We start from the raw sequence: 21,826 nt of genomic DNA on the forward strand, positions 1-21,826 counted from the left end.
TGTTCAGCCTCTAACTCCTCTTATTCTCTAGAACGCTGAATGTTGGTGGGTGCTACAGTGCCTAGTTTATAGCTTTTAGAGGGTTTAAGTCATTCCCTGTAGGGGGTTATTACTGTGAGGTTATGTAAGGTTCTTTGTAGTGTTCCGTTAGACCCTAGCTGCAACCACTTTTGTTCCATTCACTTTACCTCCTTTCATATTCCTTCCATCTTCCTAACAATTGGTTTGTAGTGCGCCTAGGGGTTTTAGAGCCGTTGGTACACCTCACGTGGTGCACTGTAGGCATTACTTATGGGTCTTTGCAAAATCCCTTCAGCCCTTAGCTGCAATGTCTGAAATTCCTTTTACCATACAAACAAAAGGATTATTATTTAGCTCTTGTTATATCTGCCTCCTGAAGCTAATTTCTTGAAATCCAGAAAAATATTTAAATTTACAGATATTACTTCGTCTTTCTGCACCCTTCATTACAAGACCCAACTATACATTTGAGGAGGGTATTCAATATTTGCAAATCTGTTTGTCCTCCAGGTTCATTGTGTGACTGCCATTGGGAAATTATTCAGGGTGATTGATTGAATGGTGTTTTTTACATTGCATGGAACCAGTGGTTATTCAGCAACGGGACCAAAGCTTTACATGACTAACGAACCACATCGAGAGTGAACTTCTATCACCAGAAATACACATCTCTCACGCCTCACTGGAATGCCCGAGAATCGAATTCGCGGCCACCGAGGTAGCAGGCTAAGACCAAACTGATTACGCCATGGAGGTGCTCTTGTTCAGGGTGAGCCCTACAGCTTAGTATGAAAATAAACTTATGATTAGGGATCGATATGATAAACTACAGAAGTGAGCGCAGGATAATGTTTGGAAGAGGGAGAGGGCTTGGAATGCATATAAACAAGAGAAAGGCTGTGAGGCTCAGGATAACAAAATGAAGAGGGATACGCTTAGAACAGAAGAGGCTTGGAAAGAAGCAGGATGTGGACGAAAGGGTTTGAGTGTCAGAGTCTGCAGAAGTTATTCAAGTCAAAGATGGGTTGTTTAGCAAATTCGATTATGGACGTGATGTGCGGATGTTGAATTCAATGAATGAAATAGAATGCAGCTATAGAGAGCAACAGATTCCCTATTCTATTGAGTGAGGAGAAATAAAAGGGTGAAGTCTAACAGGACAAGCCCGATTCTGTTCTTGCCATTTTGTGAGTCTCCCTGATGTGTGGCGACTTCTATCAGAATAGCTGAAGTTCATGTATTGTGTTACAAATACACACTGGAATATTTCAATCTTAAGTTTTACGATCATAGTTATGGCTAACAGAAAAAGTTGAGAGCCTATCACTAAATATTTTTGCTAGGAAAGATGTGTTGCTTTGATATCGCGGGTTGCTTGTCGATGTCATGAGTATGGTCTTAATGATTACTTGTTTGGAAGTTTCATTTTCAAAAGTGGAAAACAGAATATGAACAATAATATATCTACACAAAATATAGTTTCAATTACTAATTATGAACAACTACCACCTTTGAAAATGTCAATCATTCTGGGCTGTAGTTCGTATTCAAATAGTATTCTTTTCCCGTTGTTGAAACACGAAAACACACCAGGGTGATACGACAGTAATTAAAAGGTGCATTTATAGCGTTATGATATACAATTCTAATCTTTCATCTGTTAATGGTCTGCTCTACTTTATGAAACCGGCAAAGAAGAAGTCGTTTCTCCGAAAGTGTTGCAGTGCCAAAGACGTAATATAGATTATGATGGTAGCTTTCTGGTGTTTTCCTATGGACTACCTGAATTTGATATGAGTAAATAATGTTTACCTAAAATACAATAAAATTTTCATTAAATTTTTGAATAAGTTCTTGAACTTTTACTTCCTAGCCAAAGAAACATTAATCCATTCGAACACTTGTCTGCTGACGCACTGTTGCTTTAATTACCTCGCTGCTACTGCTACTGACAATAACAAAACCGAATCGTGTTTCTTTTTCTATATCAATGTCTAAATAATCATGAAATAAATAACAAGATTAATATAACTTTAGCGAATTTTCTCTTGAACTGTTATTTTAGATATAAAGACACATCAGTCTTTTCGAACGCATTGTCTGCTGTCTCCTTGTTCGCTACATTTACTTTGCTTCTGCTGCTGACTTTGACAACAACAACAAAACCGAGACCGACCCGTGTCTCCCGTTCCACATTGATGTCTATGTATTAACTTTGTGTTGCAATGCTACCAAGTGTCCGTTTTTGTGTTCCTCGACTGGGATTGACGCTAAGAGTGAGTTTCATGATAGTGATTTTATTTATTTAGTAGCTTTCCAGTTTAATTGCAGCGTAGCGTGATCGCTTAGCTTAGGCCTACCTAGCTAGAGAATGAGAGGCCTACCTACGGTAGCCCAAATCATTTCATCCCTCCCAATTTGTCTAGACCAGTTTTTACTCGTTAATTAGGAAAAGCTAGATCAAGCCTAACCTAGGCGAGGGTAATATGCAGACTAAAAAGGTTTAGTTAGCTAGCCTATTAGGGTAGATTACCACGGCAGGCCAACCAGGCCACCTACAATCAATGTTTGCCACCCTCCGAAAAAGTACATTATAACGCGTCCTGACACCCGAGATGGGCATCAGTCGCGACTTGTTGTTGGTGAGAAACGGAGCTAAAGACCTCTACTCTCCTTTCGAAGTAAGTATTTTCTCCAAAGTTAGAAATTAAGGCCAAATTTTAAGATTTAAACAGAGGGTACTGAAAAGGGTGGTTACGGCAGTGGAAATCTCACCAAAACGCTTTAGAAATTTTTACTTACAACTAAAAATGTTTCGAAGATTGACGCTATCTTGATGTCAACAAACTTTCCATTTCCTGTGATAAATCCGCACACCACTTGTACCCACAGACGCTGGAGCACTTTTATCACAACAATCGAAACACGATTTCTCACCAACAGCAAGCTAGGAGTAAACAGCTGTTTTGGTAGAAGATGACGAGAAGCGTGCTCTTAGCTAATTTTTAAATAAGTAGTAAAACATCAATATTTTACATATTTATGATGATTAATTTGAAAATATTCGTTATTGAAAAAGTAACTCGACTCTGACTCAAATTTAAGTAATTATTTTTCTGAATTAGAACGTTCTTTTAAGTTCTGTATTATGACGTCACGACATCTTGACTTTCGTACCTATTGTAAATAATTGCTATACTCAACTGTCATTGCAGAACAGTTTACCAGTTATTCATGCAGATTGTTATCAGCTATACATGTAATTGTTATAATCGTAATGCGCATATATATCTTTATTATTTAGTTTTTGGATATATGAAGATGTTTTACTGCTGGATTATCGCCGTAGTGTGACGCAATCGTTTTCGGTCCATGGGCCTCTGTCTGTTTTCGCACCATAAGAAATTATGGGGCCGAATTTGCAATGACCAGAAAGTCGTTAAAAGAGGAAGTTAGCATTGAGGGGGGGGCATATGTTTTGACTGAGAAAAATACAAATTTATTCAATAGCTAGCTTGTAAAAAATACTTGGTTATAAAAACTTGATTGACAACTAAGCAGCATGTCTACTATGGGTTTCAGAGACAGTGCAAGCACATTTTTGGGCAATACCTATTTCTGTAACGAACACTCGTAACAGAACGAGATTTTGCTATAGTGCATTACACCCAGTGCCGTAATTTATAAGGGTAATCGTGAATCACTAATCGTAAAGAATAACGACACTTGTCCTTGTACCAAGAGACAAAAACTCCATTATGCAGAAATGGATACGAACACGTGTATAAAGCTCCACCTACCCTCTCCCCACCCCCCCCCCCCCTCCACCGCCATCCCTTTTCTTCTTTGTTCCTCCGCCTTCCTTTCCTCTCTCTCTCTCTCTCTCTCTCTCTCTCTGTTGCCATTCGGTATGTGTTGACCCTCCAAAACTGGGTATAAGACTACACACAAAACGTTGAAATTGTGAAATTAGGCTATGTATTGGAAGTATATATACATAAATATTAAAAGCAATTTTATCATTATTGCATTACTATGACAACTAGAATTCATGGAAACAGTTTATAATAATGGAACGGCGTATGTGTGAAGCCTCCACTAATGTGGCAACGATGATTTTGCCATTCTTAGCATGCAAACATTAAAGCATGCAAACATTAAAGGTTACATTTATTTCTGGCATACGATTATTAAAGAAATTCAAAATACTAATAAAGACTGAAATCAATGAAAAGTGCTAGCAAAAACAAAAAAGCAAAAAAAAAAAAAACAAAAAAAAAAAAACGTAGTCGTTCCTCTGCACTTTTCCGTATTCGTTCCGCTATGGTTTTCGGCAGCCAGATGTACGAAAACGTTAGAAACATTTGATTTTATCTACTTTAGAAATATCTGTAATTTTTCGGGGTAATTTGGTTGCAAAAAAGGGATAATATACATGAATTAAATCAAAATTTTTAAATAACAAAGTAAATTTAAACTAAATAACGAGTAAAGTAAACAGTTTAGGGAATAAAACTTTGCAGTTTTGTACATGCAACTTCCCCGGCAGATATATACTTAGCTTATGTCTCTGACGTCCGACAGAAATTCGAATTTCGCGGCACACGCTGCAGGTAGGTCAGGTGATCTACCCCCCTGCCGCTGGGTGGCAGGAATAGGAACCGTTCCTGTTCTAGAACCAGATTTTCTCTGTCGCGGTAGTGTCAACATATGTTGTTGCTACCTCCTGACTTGATTTTCGTTTTTCATCGCCATCGATCTTCTGGGCTGTCTTTTGCAGGGAAGTACTGGGTCTTTGGTTCGGCATACGCTTTTATTAACTTTTTAATGAATTTGGCTTCGAAAATTTCGAAGAATATATGACGTGTAACTACCGAAATTTTCGGTAGACACTCACATAGTTTGCAAGAAAGGGAAATTTGTTCCGATACGTAATACAGGGGGTCCTCGAGTTACGACGTTGATCCGTTCTTACGATGCATCGTAACACGATTTTCAGCGTAAGTCGGAACATTGAAAAATACCACATGATTTAATGTAAATACCTATCAATAACAACGAGAGAACAATTCCTTACCTTTATTAGTTTGATTGGCTTGCACACTGGAGAGGAAAGCTGCGGTGCTGAGAGACTGGGGGAGGGAGGTTAGTGAAGAGAAAAAGAACCTCCAGAAGTTGCTGGAGATGCTGAGGCAGATGATTCTTGAGGTGAGGCACCAATAACCTTTCCATTTCAATTATTAGACCACTACGCTGCTTAGTTATCACTGTCGCTTTCATAGGAGCAGATCCTTTCACATGTTCAACGATGCGCTCTTTATCTTTGATAATGGTAGCAACGGTCGAACGGCTAAGGCCAAGCGAGCGGCCAATGTTTGTTGGCGTTTCTCCCTTCTCAGATCGCTTTATAATGTCCACTTTAATTTCCATGGTGATGGCCTTTCTTTTCTTCGATGCACTACCATCAGAAGAGTCCGCCTTGCGCTTGGGAGCCATAACAAAGAGCAAAAAGTTACAAAAACGATACAACACGAGGGAGAGAGGGGCAGTGTAAACAACCAAAATGGCGTATGGGCGAGGAATGAGCGTAGCGAAGCGACGCCGTCCTCTCCCCCACAAAGCGTATTCTTCCGCCGTGCGCCTGGAACTAGTTCGCGTTTGTTTACGTTGCTTACGACGCTAAACCGCGTAAGACGGAACGACGCAAAATATTATTTGTTCCGACACGGCATACAAACCTTCGGTCCTTTTACAATAGGAAGGTACTAGCGGCAGCTGGATAGGTCGTAAGCTTTCGAACAAGGGGTTCGGTAGTTAACTGCTTGTCCGACAGGCGCGCGCTGCCAGCTGCGACTGGGAGGTAAACAAATCACTTTTGCTTTCGGCCTGCTGGCGTGTGGACGTGTATCATCGCTCTCTGCCCGCTTCATCGTCGTTTGCTTTCGCATGATTGTATTTTTCTTTTTCTAATTATCTAGTGAAACTGAATTGTAAGTACAATCATTTCATTGAATTTTTTTTGACCTGTATGCCCGTTGCCGAACGAATGCGCTCGGCACGGAAACTTATTTAGTATGGAAGTGGAATCGCAAGTACAGTATTCTTTTTCATTTTCTATATTATTTTGATTGTAGCAATACTCATTTTGGATCAGTTTCCGAGCTTACCCGCGAAATTGCATCCTTCCCCCGTTTTATTTCTTTTGAATGAAGTGAAATCGCAAGTGCAGTTCTTTTCATTTTCATTTTTGTTTTTTATTGAGATTGCATTGTTTACTGGATCAATGTTTCTGCTATTCCCGGGAATTGATCCTTCCCCTTTTTTATTTGTATTGAAGTGAAATCGCTAAGCGCACGTAGTCTTTGCATTTGTTTTTCATAATTTTTATTTTTTTGATTGCATCAAGTTCATTATGGATCAAGGTTTCCAGAAACCTTGATCCATAAAGGTAAGGATTGATCCTTTCACCCTTGCGCTCGGTACCTAGGGCGCAAATGCGCTCGATCCGAGCCCTTATTCATTTGTGAAGTGAATCGTATGCAAGATGCATTTTCATTTTATCCCTTGTTATTGATTGCATCAATATTTATTTGGTTCAAGTTCCGCTCAGTCAGGGAATTGATCCTTATGCCCTTGCATTCGGCCGATGGCACGATTGCTCTCGGGCTCTTATATTGTTGTTGGGTACATGGGTGCTGTGCGGGATGGGGAACGAGAACCCCCCCCCCCGCTCAGCTCCCACAGTGGCCCTTCCCCTTAGGGGGGGGGAGGTTATCGGCGTTCTTCTCCTCGCCGATCCGTCGAGCGCGGGGGAGGGCGCTCGGTGCCCGATGTACAATTGTATTAGGGGTCTTCACTCGTTCGGAGAGGGCTCATCCCCCCTGCGCGAGGGGACTTCCCCCCCCACTAATCGCTACTACTGTTATTTCCGCAGGTGCTACTGCCACGAGGGTGGACCTTGGTGAGGTATGGGCGTCCTTCCATTTGCAGGGCGTGCTAGTGTCCAGGGGCTGCGGTTCTATGTCTGGGCCTACTGCGGTCACCCATGGAGTGGTGACCACGCAACCAGGTGACGACGTCCCTCCTCACCTGGTGTACTCGCCTCACGTGCTACAGTCTTGCCTACAGCCGCGTGGAAGTGCCGTTCGCCGTACCGAGAGGGGGGCGTGCGCCGCCGCTCGTGGTTGCCGCGCTGCAGCGACCACACTCCGCTGCCCTAGAGCTCGCCCCTGGACCTGCTGCCAGTACCAGGATGTTGCTGGCTGCTGCTCCACTTCCTGTGTTTCCGGTGCTGCCTGCCGTACCTGCCGATTCTGGGCTGACTGTCCATGCAGTTGCTGCGCTGGCTGTCCCTGTCGTTGCTGCGCTGGCTGTCCCTGCCGTTGCTGCGCTGGCTGCCCCTACGATGCTGTGCTGGCTGTGCCTGCTGTTCCTGAGATGCCCATACCTGCTGATGTCTTGTCCCTGTTCGTGGTAGGTACTACCCCAGACTTTGGTCTGTCTGTACAGGTGCGTCCGGCCCTGTGGCTTCGGCTACAGCAGCCCCGGCTCCGCCCTGGATAGCAGATCTTACGTCTGTCCTGAGGAAGCTGACGAGAAGAGGAGGAAGGTGTCGTCGTCGTCGTCTTCATCTTCATCGTCGTCGGCTGCCGCCTCTTCCCCTTCGACTTCTAAGGCTTCACAGCCGAGGAAGAAGAAGGTTGCCTCCTCCCTCCTAAGAAGTCTCCCTCGGGAGCTTCTCGGGACCCGTCTCACCTCGGTGGGACGGGAGGGTTCCTTCCGCTGGTCCTCCTGCTCCTTCGGGAGCGGGGCCCGTCTCTTCTTCCGCAAGGAAGACGACTACGGGGACCAGAGGGGTACCGGCTAACACCGGTACTTCCTCGCCTGGTGTCAGTGGTTCTGCCACTGCATCAGGGTCCGTCTCGGCCTCTCGTTCGCGGGAGGTACCGAGTGTACGGTCGCCTACAGCGACCGTGCAGCCAGGAACCAGACCTCTGAGTCCGCTCAGCGTCAGGTTCACGGCACGGGGCGGAAGACTGGTGACAGCCGCTTATGCGACTCTCACCAGACCAGCTCTCACTCTCCGCGCGGCGAACAGCTGGCTACCCGGGGACGTGACGGTCCACGACCGACCACGGGCTGAGGCTGGGAAGAGGTCCTCCCTTCCCGTTCGCCGGTGCCAGCCACGGCTGGAACCAGCGACGTGACGTGCCGTGAGGACAAGCACTGGTCTCACAGTGACAGTGGAGCCTGCAGGTCGCCTGACCGTCGCTCTCACAGAAAGCGAACGGGTACGGCAACCAGCACCAGCTCTTCTGATACTCGAGATCGGGGCCGCTGTGGCTCAGTCCAGCCGTCCTCCACAGGAGACGGTTCGACCAGGACCTGCAGCTCGATCGCCACCTGGCAGGTGGGTTGAACGAATCGCCTGCAGCCCTTCAAAGCCTGCTGGTGCTGCCAGCGAGCAATGAGAGCGTCAGGTCTGCCTCTCCGTACCTTCAACCTCCTCGGGTTACATCGGGAGGAGCGAGGTATTGAGGAGTGATCGTGAGGGGTGCGCCCGTCATGATCCCACCACAACGCCCTACCGTGACCAGGCACGGTTTTGGGACCTGGCCAGGACGTATGCGCAAGTGGATGGGGAAGACCGAGAGGGCTGTCGCTGTTCCCCCTTCTTAGGAGGAAGGTTCTCGGAAATGCTCTTGTTCGAAGGGCTTAACGGTCCCACTCTGCAAAAATGCTGTGACTTCCGAGATCCAGAGGGACTTTGTCGAGGTTACGGCGCTGATTCGTCAGCACAATGATCTCGGGGAAGGATCACCGCTCCCACCAGCAGAGCCACGTCTCGGCTCGAGTCGTTTTGGGGCCCGAGAGGGAACCCAAATCGACGGTGGGTCTGCCGCGATCGGAGCTTGCCGACTGGTTGAACCAGGTAGTCTCTCGTCTCCGGACAAGAAGGCTCTCCTCAGTTTCTGGACGGTCGAACAAGCTACTTCACCTCCTCTACATGCGACAGAGGCGTTTCTCTTACGTGTCTTCGGACACCGTATTTAAATACCCCTTCGGTCCTCCTGAGGTTTCGACCTCGACGAGGCTGGAATGAGTCGGAGCGGTATCGGCTCTCTCCTGTCAGGTGTCGATTAGCCCCACCCAGACGACGTTCACAGTGGAAGGACGGCGTTCCCCCTCACCTGCTGCCGGAAGTGGGGGGTGCCTGGCCAGCCATTGGGCAACTTGGCAGCGCCACGGCGCCGAGACCTGGATTGTAGATGTCCTTCGGGAGGGAGATCTATTAAACCTTCGAATCTCGGTCACCCCTCACCTCCAACCCGTCCAACAGCAGGCGTACGTTCCAGGGGCATCGAAGGACGTAGCATTGAGACAGGAGATCAAGACCATGCTGAGCAAGAGAGCTGTAGTAAAATCGGCACGGATCAGTCACCGGGCTTTTATAGCCGACTCCTTCCTGGTGGAAAAGTCTACGAGAGGCTGGCGCCCGGCGTGATAGATCTCTCTCCCCTGAACCGGTTGGTTCGCCAGACCCGGTTCACGATGGAGACGGCACGCGCAGTGCTCGACTCTATCAGGGAGAACGATTACATGCTTTCAGTGGACTTGAAGGATGCGTATTTACAAATACCCATTCATCAGTCCTCCAGAAAGTACCTCCGCTTCATCCTCGACGGGACGGTGTACCAGCTCAGGCCACGTTGCTTCGGTCTCTCAACCGCCCCACAGGTGTTCACGCGAGTGTTCACTCTGGTGTCCTGCTTGGGGGCCCATTCGCACGGGATAATACGTCTGATGGGGTATCTCGACGATTGGTTAGTCCTGGCGAGCTACCGCTCGCAGTTGCTACAGGACAGGGATCCGACTGCCTCGAGTTCTGTCGCGATCTGGGGATCGTTTCTGAACCTTCGAAACAAAGTCCGATCTCGAGCACAAGCAGAGGATGAAGTACCTGGGTATGCGGATCGACACGGTAGCAGGGCGAGTCTTCCCCGCAGACTCGCGGATCAGCAGATTCAGCGAGGCAGCCAACCAGTTCCTGTCTCGCAGGAACAGGTAGCTCATCGATGGCAAGTCGTGATCGGACACCTGTCGTCACTGCGGGTCGGGGGAAGCCAGTCCCTAACGGGCGTCTTCACCTGCGTCTCTTCAGGGAGACTGAAGGAGAGTTGGTCACAGGCGACGGATCCCCCAAGCTTTCCATTGTCACGGACAGGAGGTGAGGCAGGACCTAGACCAGGGCCTGACTGGACGACAGGAACCCCTTAAGAGGAGTGCCTCTGCGCACTCTCCCCCCGGGACATGCAGCTGCTCTCAGACGCTCGACCGAGGGATGGGGCGCACACCTGGAAGAGTTGCGGACTTCAGGAGTGTGGTACGAGAACGACAAGCACCTTCACATCAATGTACTGAAACTCAAGGCAGCGTTCCTCGCTCTCCAAGAGTTCCAGGACCGCTTGATGGGACACTCAGTGGTGATGTACGTCAACACCACGGTGGTGGCTTACGTCAACAAACAGGGGGGGCCTAGTGTCTCTCCCGTTGTATCAGTTGACTCGGCAGGTGCACGAGTGGGCCGAGGCGCACTCAATAGAGCTGTCGGCACGCTACATTCCAGGGAAGGAATGTAGTAGCAGACACGCTCAGCCGTGTCGGGATCAGGTGATAGGGACCGAATGGTCTCTACACCAGGACGTGGCGGAAAGGCTCTTCGACCTGTGGCGGCGACCAGTCGAGGATCTGTTCGCCATCCGGCACAACAGGAAGCTCCAGGTGTTCTTCTCGGCCGTGCCGGATCCATGGGCAGCTGCAGAGGACGCTCTTCAACACCCGTGGGACGAACCTCTTCACCTATGCCTTTCCCCCGTTCAGCCTGATTCGCAAGGTGATCAGTCGAGCACTGGTCATCCCCCCGAATCTCAGGATGATCCTGATGGCTCCCAAATGGTCCACAGGCCATTTGGTATCCGGACCTGCTGGCTCTTCTCGCAGAGAACCGAGAGAATTCCCCATTGGCACAACCTTCTCGCCCAGCCACACGTCGAGCGTGTACCACCGAGCAGTCCAGTCCCTACGTCTTCACGGCTGGCTGTTATCCACCATCTCTTGCGAACGAGAAGCTTTTTTCGTAGCGCAGCAACAGAGATGGCTGGAAACGTCCGTCAGTCCTCTGCAGCTGTGTACCAGGGGAAGTCGGCCGTCTTCTGTGGTTGGTGTCGTAGACGGGGCCTATCTCCTCTCAGAGCCACTCTTCAGCAGGTAGCGGTTTTCCTCGTTTTTCTTCGCCGAGGAAGCTCCTCTAAGTTCCCACAGTCAAAGGATACAGAGCCGCCTTGACGCTCGTCCTGAAACTGACGGATTGGACATCTCGAACTCGTTCGAGATCTCCTTGCTTAAGAGCAGCCTCCAAAGGTCTGCCAAACCAGGGAACTTACAAGACCCTCTTCTTGCTGGACCTGGGCATCGGCGACTGAGAGTACGGGAACTTCATGCAGATAATGATGTGGATGAGATGCTGCTTTGTCCTGGGAGGACGCTACGGCGCTATCTGAAGAGAACTCGACACCTCGGGCCTGAGTGGTCGACGCTTCTTCGTTAGCAACGGGGTCACCAAGAAAGAAAGTATCAAGAACACTCTTTCGTCCTGGCTGCGTCAGGTCTTCAGGAGGGCGTATGAGGCTTGATGGTAGTGACGACATCCGTACGTCCCGTCCGAGAGCTCACGAAGTCAGAAGTATTGGCCCCTCGTTGGCGTTTCGTAAGAACTTCTCCGTGGCGCAGGTATGGAAGGCAGGGGTCTGGTACAACCAGACTACCGGCACCTTCCTTATACCTCTTGGATATTGCCCATAGGTCCTTGGATCGGTTTCCTTAGGACCCGTGGTGGCTGCTCAACACGTCGTCTAGCTAACCCAGACCCTAGCAGGCTGAACAGCATCGAGTCCTGGTGTGACTGTATGAATAGATAGTGAATGAGAAAGTGACTGGCTTCTCTTTCTATCTTTTTCTACCCCCACCTCTACCTGTGGGTAGAGGGATACGGTCATTACCCTGCTGGATAAGGACGAGATGCCGGTGAGCTATATGACAGAGCCCCATCCTATCCCTTTCACTAGGGATAGGAGCAGAATATCCACCACTTCCTTCTACAAGGGGGGGAAGTGGATGCCTACAAGAGTCAAAACCATGACTTTATCTTTGCTCCTGTACAGGAACAAGTTCTTACATTGCTGGTACGAAGAGATACGCTTGCCTCTCTCTTAGTACTCGGTCCAGAGGTCTGACCATTGATCCTGCGGTGCACACCCCGATCAATCGGACAGAGGCTTGGATCCCTCCCTCGCTCTTACGACCAGGGAGGCTTCCAAGGTTGGGTGCGAAAAACACCATTGTCTGTTCACAAAAGACTCAGATTCCACCCACCAAGAAGTGAGTCTTCCTATTGTAAAAGGACCGAAGGTTTGTATGCCGTGTCGGAACAAATGACAATTTGTCCAAAATTGCATTTTCATACATTCAACTTACCTGTCAGATATATACATAGCTATAGACTCCGTCGTTCCCGACAGAATTTCAAATTTCGCGGCACTCGCTACAGGTAGGTCAGGTGATCTACCGCCTGCTCTGGGTGGCAGGGCTAGGAACTATTCCCGTTTTTCTAATCATAATCTCTCTGTCGCCGGCTGTATCAACATTGTTGTTACTTCCTCCTGACTAGAATTCGTTTTTCGCAAAGCTTTTGATCATCTCTCGCTGATATTTGGTGACGTACTTGGATCGTTGTTTGGCATTCGCTATCGTGGACTGTTTTTTGGACTTGGTTTTTGGAATTTGTGAATATGTCTGATTCTAGTGTTAGTTTCAGAGTGTGTGTGAATGAGGGCTGTAAGGTGAGGATTCCGAAAGCTTCGGTGATTCCTACACTAGTTGTAGGGGGTGTAGAATGGTTGAATGTTCGATTGAGAATACGTGTAATGAGTGTGAGAATCTGAGTGCACAAGAGTGGAAGAATCTAACTTCTTACTTGAAGAAGTTAGAGAGAGATAGAGAGAGGAAGGGCGGCTTATAAAACCCGCAGAACAGAATGTCTGCCTCTCAGATGATTTACTGTCTTAGCTCTGTAGCTTCTTCCTATGATGATAATAACCATTCTGTTTCAGCCCGTTCACAACTTGCTAATCCCTCTAGTTCTGCTTCGGAAATAGCAGAACTTAGAGCTTCCCTTCAGAAAATGCAGGAAAAAGTCGCAGCATTGGAAGGTAAGGAAAGTGAATGTGGCAGTGATTATTAGTGTCCCCAGTGTAGTGGAGGGGGCGTCTGGTCGTCTCTGCGACGCTCCCAGGCCTAGACCTCTTCCAAGCTCCCTGGCCCGGAGGAGGAAGGAAAGTCGAAAGCCGTACGGGGGGGGGTTGTGGAGAATCCCCAACGATCAGGCGTCCCTTCGGCAGAATCGATCGTATCGACTGCCAAGGACCGCTATAGGAAAAAGCATCCTTCGAGAGTGCTTTTCGTCGTCGAGTTCGCCTTCACCGAGAAGAGGATGGAAGGAGTCGAATCTTTCCCGTCCTTTGAAGAGGAGTAAGAAAGAGCATGAGCTCAATTCGAGTCCCGAGCGCTTCTCAGAAGGAGGAGCGCCTTCGGTAATAAGAGGCGAGAATACAGTCAGACTCGGGGTTCTGGAAGAGATCCTAGAGCGCCTTCCATCTCCCTCTCCTAATGCGGAAGATTCCTCAACCAAGAAAATTTTGAAGAATATGCAAGAGCAATTAGCCTTGTTAGTAGGAACTCGTTATAAGGAGCCTACTCGTAAGAAGGATGATAGGCTTCCTATTAAAAGATCTAAATACCTATCTCCTGCCAGGCGCGACGCATCCTTCAGGGGAGTTGTCGCACAGGCGGCCATCTCTGGGGGGGGCGGTGCGCTAGACAGGAGAGAGGTAAGAAAGGAAGCTACTCCTGTCAAGAGTAGGGCGCCAACCAGAAGCCAGACTCCGAGTAGGCGCAACGAGCCAGTACAAGATTCAAGATCTTCAATCAAGCGCCAAGAGTTAGCTGAAGAGGAAGATCCTGTTAGGAGTAGAGCACTTGTGAGACGGAAAGGCGCTACTAAACATCAGACGCATGCTAAGGATCAGGAGTATTCGGAACGACGTACTCCTACAAGACACCAGGAGTCGTCGGGCCTAGATACTCCTCCCAGGCGCCAGGAGTATTCTGAACTAAATACTCCTCCCAGGCGCCAGGAGTATTCGGAAGCTTATACTCCTCACAGGCGCCAGGAGTACTCTGCTCTTAATACTCCTCCCAGGCGCCAGGAGTATTCGGAACTTAATACTCCTACCACACGCCAGGAGTATTCTGAACAAAATGCGCCTACTAAAAGCCAGGAGTATTCGAGGCGCTTTGCGCCTGCCAGGCGCCAGGAGTATTCCAGGCGCGTTACTCCTCCCAGGCGCCAGGAGTATTCCGAAGCTTATACTCCTCCCAGGCGCCAGGAGTATTCGGAACTTAATACTCCTACCACGCGCCAGGAGTATTCTGAACAAAATGCGCCTGATAAAAGCCAGGAGTATTCGAGGCGCTCTGCGCCTGCCAGGCGCCAGGAGTACTCGGAACTTAATACTCCTACAACGCGCCAGGAGGATTCTAAACAAAATGCGCCTACTGAAAGCCAGGAGTATTCGAGGCGCTTTGCGCCTGACAGGCGCCAGGAGTATTCCAAGCACGTTACTCCTCCCAGGCGAGATACTCCTACTGTACACCAGGCGCATTCCTCGTATGAAGAGCCTGACACTCGTAAGAGAGTAAGAGAAGAGTCAGTAGAAAGAAGAGAGCCTTCTCCTTCCGAGCCTATCAACCCAGAAGATGCCTCGGAGGACGAAATGAAGGAAGGATCTTCTAATTATAAGTTCTTTCGTCCCTTCTGTTGGAGGAATATGTAGACTCTTTGACGCCAGCTGCTCCCCCTTCGCCACGCTCGCAGTTTTCAAGCACGAAAACACTCAATCTTCCTCTTTCCTTAAAATGAAGCCTTGCCATTTCTATGAGGAGAGCTCTACAATCTCTTGACTCCTGGTTTCAAGAAGAAGAAGGAGTTAGGAAGGACGGTCTTTTGTATGCCTCCCTGCTAAACTTACAGGAGGAGAGGAATTTGGTACGAAAACGGGAGAGGATATGGGATTTATCTCTGTCCGTTTCAGCTGAGTCAGACTTCTCGAGTTTGGTGGATTCGTCGAGAAGGCCACGCCTTGAATGCAGCGAAGGTTACATGGGGGACTTTTTCGGAAACGGACCACACCTCATCAAGGGACTTTTTCATACTTTAGAAGGTTTTTTAACTTCTTAGATTGGTCCCTTGGGGTTCTTGGCCAAGAATCTCAAGAAAATGAACAACTCGACCCAGAAACCCTGATTGCATCCTCGCCTGCATTGATAAGGCTGTTCAGGATGGATCGGCTGAGGTATGCTCTCTATATGGTGCAGGAGTTTTAAAGAAAAGGGCGGTGCACAGTGCTTTCCTCACGAAGGCCGTCTCTCATTCACAGAGAGCCGCCTTATTGTTTGCGCCTCTCTCTGAAAACCTTTTTTCCTCGCAGTTGGTGAAGGACATCGCGCATTCTCTGACGGAAAAGGCCCACCCAGGATCTCCTTAGCAATCCTCAAGAAGAATAGGCTGTGGCTAGTGAGGAAAAGAAAGTGGCTCGCCCAGCTCAGAAACAGCCCTTTCGAGAGGTCTTCCAACTAGACCGATCGCCAGAAGGAAGTCAACCGATAAGAGGGGCAGGTCTTCCTTCCGTTCCTTTAAGAAAGGGAAGTGAAAATTCTGTCCTCCAGACACCCGTAGGAGCCAGGCTCATTATTTTGCGAAAGCCTGGGAAGACATAGGAGCCAACACTTGGACGATGTCGATTATCAAGAAGGGGTATCGCATCCATTCAGGACATTCCTCCCTTGACAACATCTCCGAGGGAATGTCCCGCCAGATACAGGGACCCTATTCTGAGGGATACTCTTCGTCAGATGGTGGAACAGATTGTGGACAAAAGAGCAATAGAACTTGTGCTGGATTGCAAACTCCCCGGGGTTTTTACAATCGCTTGTTTCTTGTAACAAAAGCCTCGGGGGGATGGAGACCGGTACTGACGTAAGTGCGCTGAACAAATTCGTCGAACAACAGAAGTTCAGCATGGAAACGCTCGCCTCAGTCCTTGCAGCACTGCGGCAAGGGGATGGATGGTGTCCCTAGACCTTCAGGACGCATACTTCCACATCCCGATCCACCATTCGTCGAGGAAGTACCTTCGATTTATGTTCGAAGGAAGAATTATCAGTTCAGGGCCCTGTGTTTCGGCCTGTCCACGGCTCCTCAAGTCTTCACAGACGTGATGAAAAATGTAGCAAGGCACTTACATTTTGAAAGGATAAATGTCTCCCTGTACCTGGACGGACTGGCTCATCAGAGCCAGGTCTCAAAAGCAGTGTTTGGAGGACCTGCGAACAACACTGGAATTGACAAAGTCTTTGGGATTGATCGTGAACCTCGAGAAGTCTCAGATGATCCCCAGCCAGAACGTGGTTTATCTGGGGATTCAGATGGATTCTCGGGGTTTTCGAGTTTTTCCATCTCAAGAGAGAATAAAGAAAGGCTGTGCCACAGTATCGAACTTTCTAGGGAAGGAGCGCACTTCAGCGAGGGAATGGCTGAGCCTTCTGGGAACCCAAACCCTTTCCTCGCTCGAACAGTTCTTTCTCCTAGGAAGATTACATCTTCGACAGCTTCAGTTCTTCCTAAGAGGAAGTTGGAGTTGGAAGACAGGTCAGCTCTCGGACACGTTTCCAATCTCGGAAGAGATAAAACATCATTTTGTACATGAACTTTCCTGTCAGATATATACTTAGCTATACGTCTCTGACGTCACGACAGAATTCAAAACTCGCGGCACACGCGACAGGTAGGTCAGGTGATCTACCTTACCCGCCGCTGGGTGGCGGATGTAAGAACCAATCTCCCTTTCCAGCCAGAATTTTTCTGTCGCCGGTGACGACTACACCTGTGGTTGTTACCTAGTCCTGACAGCTTTATTCATTTCTCGTTGCCGTGGATTTATTTGGACTGACTTTCGGTGAAGTACCTGATCTTGTTTGGCTTGGCATACGCATTTGTGGATTGTTTTTGGATATTGATTTGGTTTTTCTTTGATTTCGAGATGTCTGAGTTTAGAGGTTTAGAAATCTTCTATGTTTAGAGTGTGCGCTATGGATGAATGCAAGGTGAGACACCGAAAGCTACGGTAGATCCTCACACAGTTTGCTTTAAATGTAGAGGTAAAGAATGTTCTTTTGATAACCCGTTGTAATTAGTGTGAGAAGTTGATGAGGGTGAATGGAAGGCTCTTTCTTCCTACTTGAGGAAGTTTAGAGAAAGACAGGGTGAGAAAGGCTTCTTCTAGAGTTCTAGTAAGTCGTCGTATTAGCGGAGTTAGAAGAAAATCCTGTTGTAGCATTAGAACCTTCTCCAGTTTCAGCTCCTGCGCCCTGCATCGAACCTAAGGATACGACTACGGAAGTGGCAACCATGAGAGCCACGATCCTTAGCAGGAAAGAAGATCCGTTCGTTGCAAGGTAAGAGTAGTGAAGGTGATTGTGCAGTGACCCCAGTGCAGTGGAGGGTGCGTCTGATCGGCTCCTTAATGCTTCCAGGCCTAGACCTCTTCCAGACTCCCAGTCCCAGTGGAGGAGGAAAGTCAAAAGCCGCAGGAAGGTTAGGAGAACTCCCACCGATCAGGCGTCCCCTCGGTAGATCCTGATGCTCGTACCCAGGCTGCCCTTGTTCGCGCGAAGAAGGAGGTATTGCGCCAATGCTTCTCTTGTCTTCCTCACCTTCACCTAGAAGAGGATGGAGCGCCTCGGATTCTTCACGACCGCTGAAGAGAGCCTGGAAGGCGCCTGGCTCCATTTCCTTCCAGCCCGGAAGTTTTTTCCAGAAGCGCCGGAAGTAGAGATCAAGAAACCCAGGAGGGAGCAGGAGTTCTCGCCTCATAGTAGGCTTCGAGCCTCTTCTCCGGTGGAGGATTTTACAAGATCTCCCAGCTCGAATTCTTGCGGACTGCAAGCGCAGATTTCGGCACTGGCGGGCTCCTTGCAGAGGAACGCGTCGAAAGACGTCTCTCTCCCTGTCAAGAAGTCTAGGATTCCTTCACCTGTCTTACCGTCTCAGTCAGAGTCGGTTCTCTCTCCTTTATCAGCGGATGGAAGGAGGTGCGCTCTTCCCTCAGCAGGCGCTTGTCGTCTTCCAGGCATCAATCGCCCAAGAAGCTTTCTCCTGTGACTACATCTCTCCAGTAGGAAGGGATCTAGCGACTAGTAGGCGTTCGTCTAAAGACAGGCGTACAGCCTCGTCCTCGCGCTCTTTTATACGAAGATCCTTCATTCCCCTTGGATAAGAGAGCCTACTCTTTGATGGATTCGTCTAGAGACAGGATCTCGCCTTATGTTAGGCGCCTTGAGCCTAGTAGGCGCTACTCCCCAAGTAGACGCTCTCCCGCTCCCAAGCGTGGTGCGGAGGATAGGCGCTTTTCTCGATAGGCGCTTTTCTCCTGATAAGGCGCTTTTCTCCTGACTTTTAAGCGCGGCTACTTTTAGCCGCTCGATTCAGGACAGGCGCGTAGAGCCTGAAAGATATTGTCCTCTTCTGGGAGACTACCTTTTGAAGAGACACAGTCGTGAAATGGGGGGGGGGGGGGGGTGCGAAGTTTGTGGAGCATGGTAGACGCCGGTCTCCTAGTAAGCGACCTTCTCCAGACCTTCGCTCTCCTGTAAGTAGCGCCAAGAGCCTAGTAGGCGTTCGCCTCATGGTAGGCGCAGCTCGCCTGGCAGCCGCTCATCCTTTGAACAGGCGCATGGAGCCTGAGAAGCGCCTTGAGCATAGTAGGCTCTCCTCTCCTATCAGGCGCTCCCCCTTGGAAGCCCGAATTCTAGGAGTAGGATTAAGGAGCAAAGAGCAAGCACTCATCAGAGTAGGAAGGACTCATTCGAGAGGAGCTCTCCAGAAACTTTGGCTCCCCCTGATAGGCGCCAGTCTACTACTAGCACTCTCTGGACAGGCGCATTTCTTTAGAGAAGCTAAACTGCACTCGTAAAGAAGCGGAGGGTTCTTCAGTGGATGAAGTTGAACCTTCAGAAGAGGATTTGGTGGAAGGACTCGTCAGTTTCGTCCTACAAGATCCTTACAGATCTACTTCTTCAAGAGTTTGGAGACTCCCTTACTCCCGTCGCTCCTCCGTCTCCTCTCTCTTTATTCTCGACTTCGAAGAAGACGAAAGTTTCCTCTTGTGTGAGGATGAAGCCAACCATCTCAATGAAGAAGGCTTTGAGAGGTGTTGGTGATTGGCTGCTTTCTAAGGAAGAGAAAGGGAAAACTGTGTTTTCTTTCCCTCCTTCCAAGCTTACGGGCAGACTCGGATTTTGGTACGAGTCTGGAGAACCCTTAGGTCTGGGTCTTCCTTCATCGGCGGATGCGGACTTCTCTTCTCTGGTGGATGCAGCACGACGCTGGCTCTTTTGTCGGCTAAAACGACCTGGGCTATAGAACGAGCTTGACCACCTGCTGAAGGGAATGTTTAGAGTCTTGGAAGTCTTCAACTTCCTTGACTGGTCTTTGGGGGTCTTGGCTAAGAAGACTCAGAACCCGGATGCTATTTCGCCAGAAGATCTAAACAGTGTTCTAAGAACGTGCATTGACAAAGCAGTTAGAGATGGATCGAGCGAAATAGCCTCCCTCTTTGGAGCAGGGATCCTTAAGAAGAGATCAGTCTTCTGCTCTTTTCTGACGAAGTCTGTTTCGCATGCCCAAAGAGCCTCTCTCCTGTATTCGCAGCTCTCAGCCTCTGCTTTTTCCAAAGAAGATAATCCAGGACATCTCAGGATCTATCTCTGCGAAGGCGACTCAGGACATGCTCGCACAGTCGGCACGGAAGCCTAAGACCTCCTTCCAGACGAAGACTAAGAAGGAGACTCCAGCTAGACAGGAGCCCTTTCGAGGGGGCCCCCCTTCTAGAGCCTCTACCTCGAGAGGTAATAGAACTTTCAAGAGAGGTAGATCCTTCTCACGCTCTGTCAGAGCTAAGAAGTAGGGAAGTAGTCCTCCAAACACCAGTAGTGCCAGACTTCTAAGATCTCGGAAGCCTGGACAAAGAGAGATCGGACGAACTGGTCCCTCTCTATAATAAGGAAAGGATATCTGATTCCTTTTACGGAAAGACCACCGTTGACAACGACTCCGAGGGAGTTGGTGGCCAGTACAGGGATCCCATCATGAGCCTTGCTTTAACACAAGCAGTGGAACAAATGTTCGAGAAAGAGGCTATAGAGCTAGTGAGCGACCCTTGCTCAGCGGGCTTTTACAACCGCCTTTTTCTAGTTCCAAAAGCCTCAGAGGATGGAGACCGGTTTCTGGATGTAAGCGCCCTGAATTTCTTGTAGAAAAGAGGAAGTTCGCCATGGAGACGACATCCTCAGTGTTTGGCGGCCCTTCGGCCAGGGGACTGGATGGTGTCCCTAGATCTTCAGGACGCTTACTTCCATGTGCCTATCCATCCTTCGTCAAGGAAATACCTCAGGTTCATGATGGGAAGAAGGATATTCCAGTTCAGGGCCTTGTGCTTCGGCCTTTCAACAGCCCCTCAGGTCTTTACAGGCCTAATGAAAAAATGTAGCAAGATGGCTACATTTGGAGGGAGTCAGAGTGTCCCTTTACTTGGACGACTGGCTGATCAGAGCCAAGTCTCAGGAAAGATGTTTGGAGGACCTACAAAAAGACCCTTTTCATGGCAAGTTCTCTGGACTTTTGGTGAACTTTCAAAAGTCTCAGTTGATCCCCAGTCAAGATCGTATCTATCTGGGGATTCGGATGGCTTCTCTGGATTTTCGGGCTTTTCGTCTCCAGAACGGATAGCCCGAGGGTCAGAGAAAGTCAAAGCCTTCCTAGAGAAAGAAGTATGCACAGCGAGGGAGTGGATGAGTTTGTTGGGGACACTCTCCTCGTTGGAGCAATTTCCTTTCTCTAGGAAGGTTGCACCTCAGACCTCTCCAGTTCTTTCTCCATCGAAACTGGAGGTGTCGTTCACAAAACCTAGAGTTCTCCTTCGATTTCAAAGGAAATCAAGAAGGACCTCTCTTGGTGGGCCAACCCTCTCAAGTTTGCAGAAGGGATGTCCCTTCACATTCCGAACCCCAACCAAGTGTTGTATTCCGACGCCTCGGCGGAAACAGGTTGGGGAGCGACGCTCGGCTCAAGAGAAAGTGTCAGGCACTTGGAACAAGGAACAGGTGACCTGGCACATCAACAAGAAGGAGCTGATGGCGGTTTTGGCTAGCTTTGAAAGCTTTCGAGCCCACGTCCTAGCTTCAACAGTTCAGATCAACTCGGACAACACCACGGCCCTGGCTTACATCAGGAAGCAAACGGGGGGACTCACTCTTTCTCCCTGTACGAGACAGCAAAAGAACTTCTGCTTTGGGCAGAAAAAAGGAAGATTTGTCTCCTTACCAGGTTCGTACAGGGAGAAAAGAACGTCAGAGCAGACCTCCTAAGCAGGAAAGATCAAGTCCTGCCGGCAGAGTGGACTCTGCACGAAGATGTTTGCCAGGACCTGTGGAAGCTTTGGGGCAAACCTCATATAGACCTCTTCGCCACAGCCAAGAATATGAGGATAGTCCAACTACTGCTCTCCGTATCGGACCCGAGGGCAGTGTCGATAGACGCGTTCCTACTAGATTGGAAGGGTCTAGACACGTA

At 48.8% G+C, this 21,826-nt stretch overlaps 1 protein-coding gene across 1 annotated transcript in view; it reads left to right on the top strand.

Annotated features, from left to right (window-relative positions):
- The first annotated feature begins 2,139 nt into the window (after positions 1 to 2,139).
- The window catches only part of LOC135209147 (large ribosomal subunit protein uL4m-like), an 85,058-nt gene continuing 65,371 nt past the window's right edge, over positions 2,140 to 21,826 (top strand). The window contains exon 1 of the mRNA XM_064241803.1: positions 2,140 to 2,297. Within this exon, the coding sequence (XP_064097873.1) occupies positions 2,247 to 2,297 (51 nt within the window). The 5' untranslated portion in view covers positions 2,140 to 2,246. The remainder of the gene's footprint in view (positions 2,298 to 21,826) is intronic.

Source organism: Macrobrachium nipponense, chromosome 37, assembly GCF_015104395.2.
Source record: "Macrobrachium nipponense isolate FS-2020 chromosome 37, ASM1510439v2, whole genome shotgun sequence".
Classification (NCBI taxonomy): Eukaryota; Metazoa; Arthropoda; class Malacostraca; order Decapoda; family Palaemonidae; genus Macrobrachium; species Macrobrachium nipponense.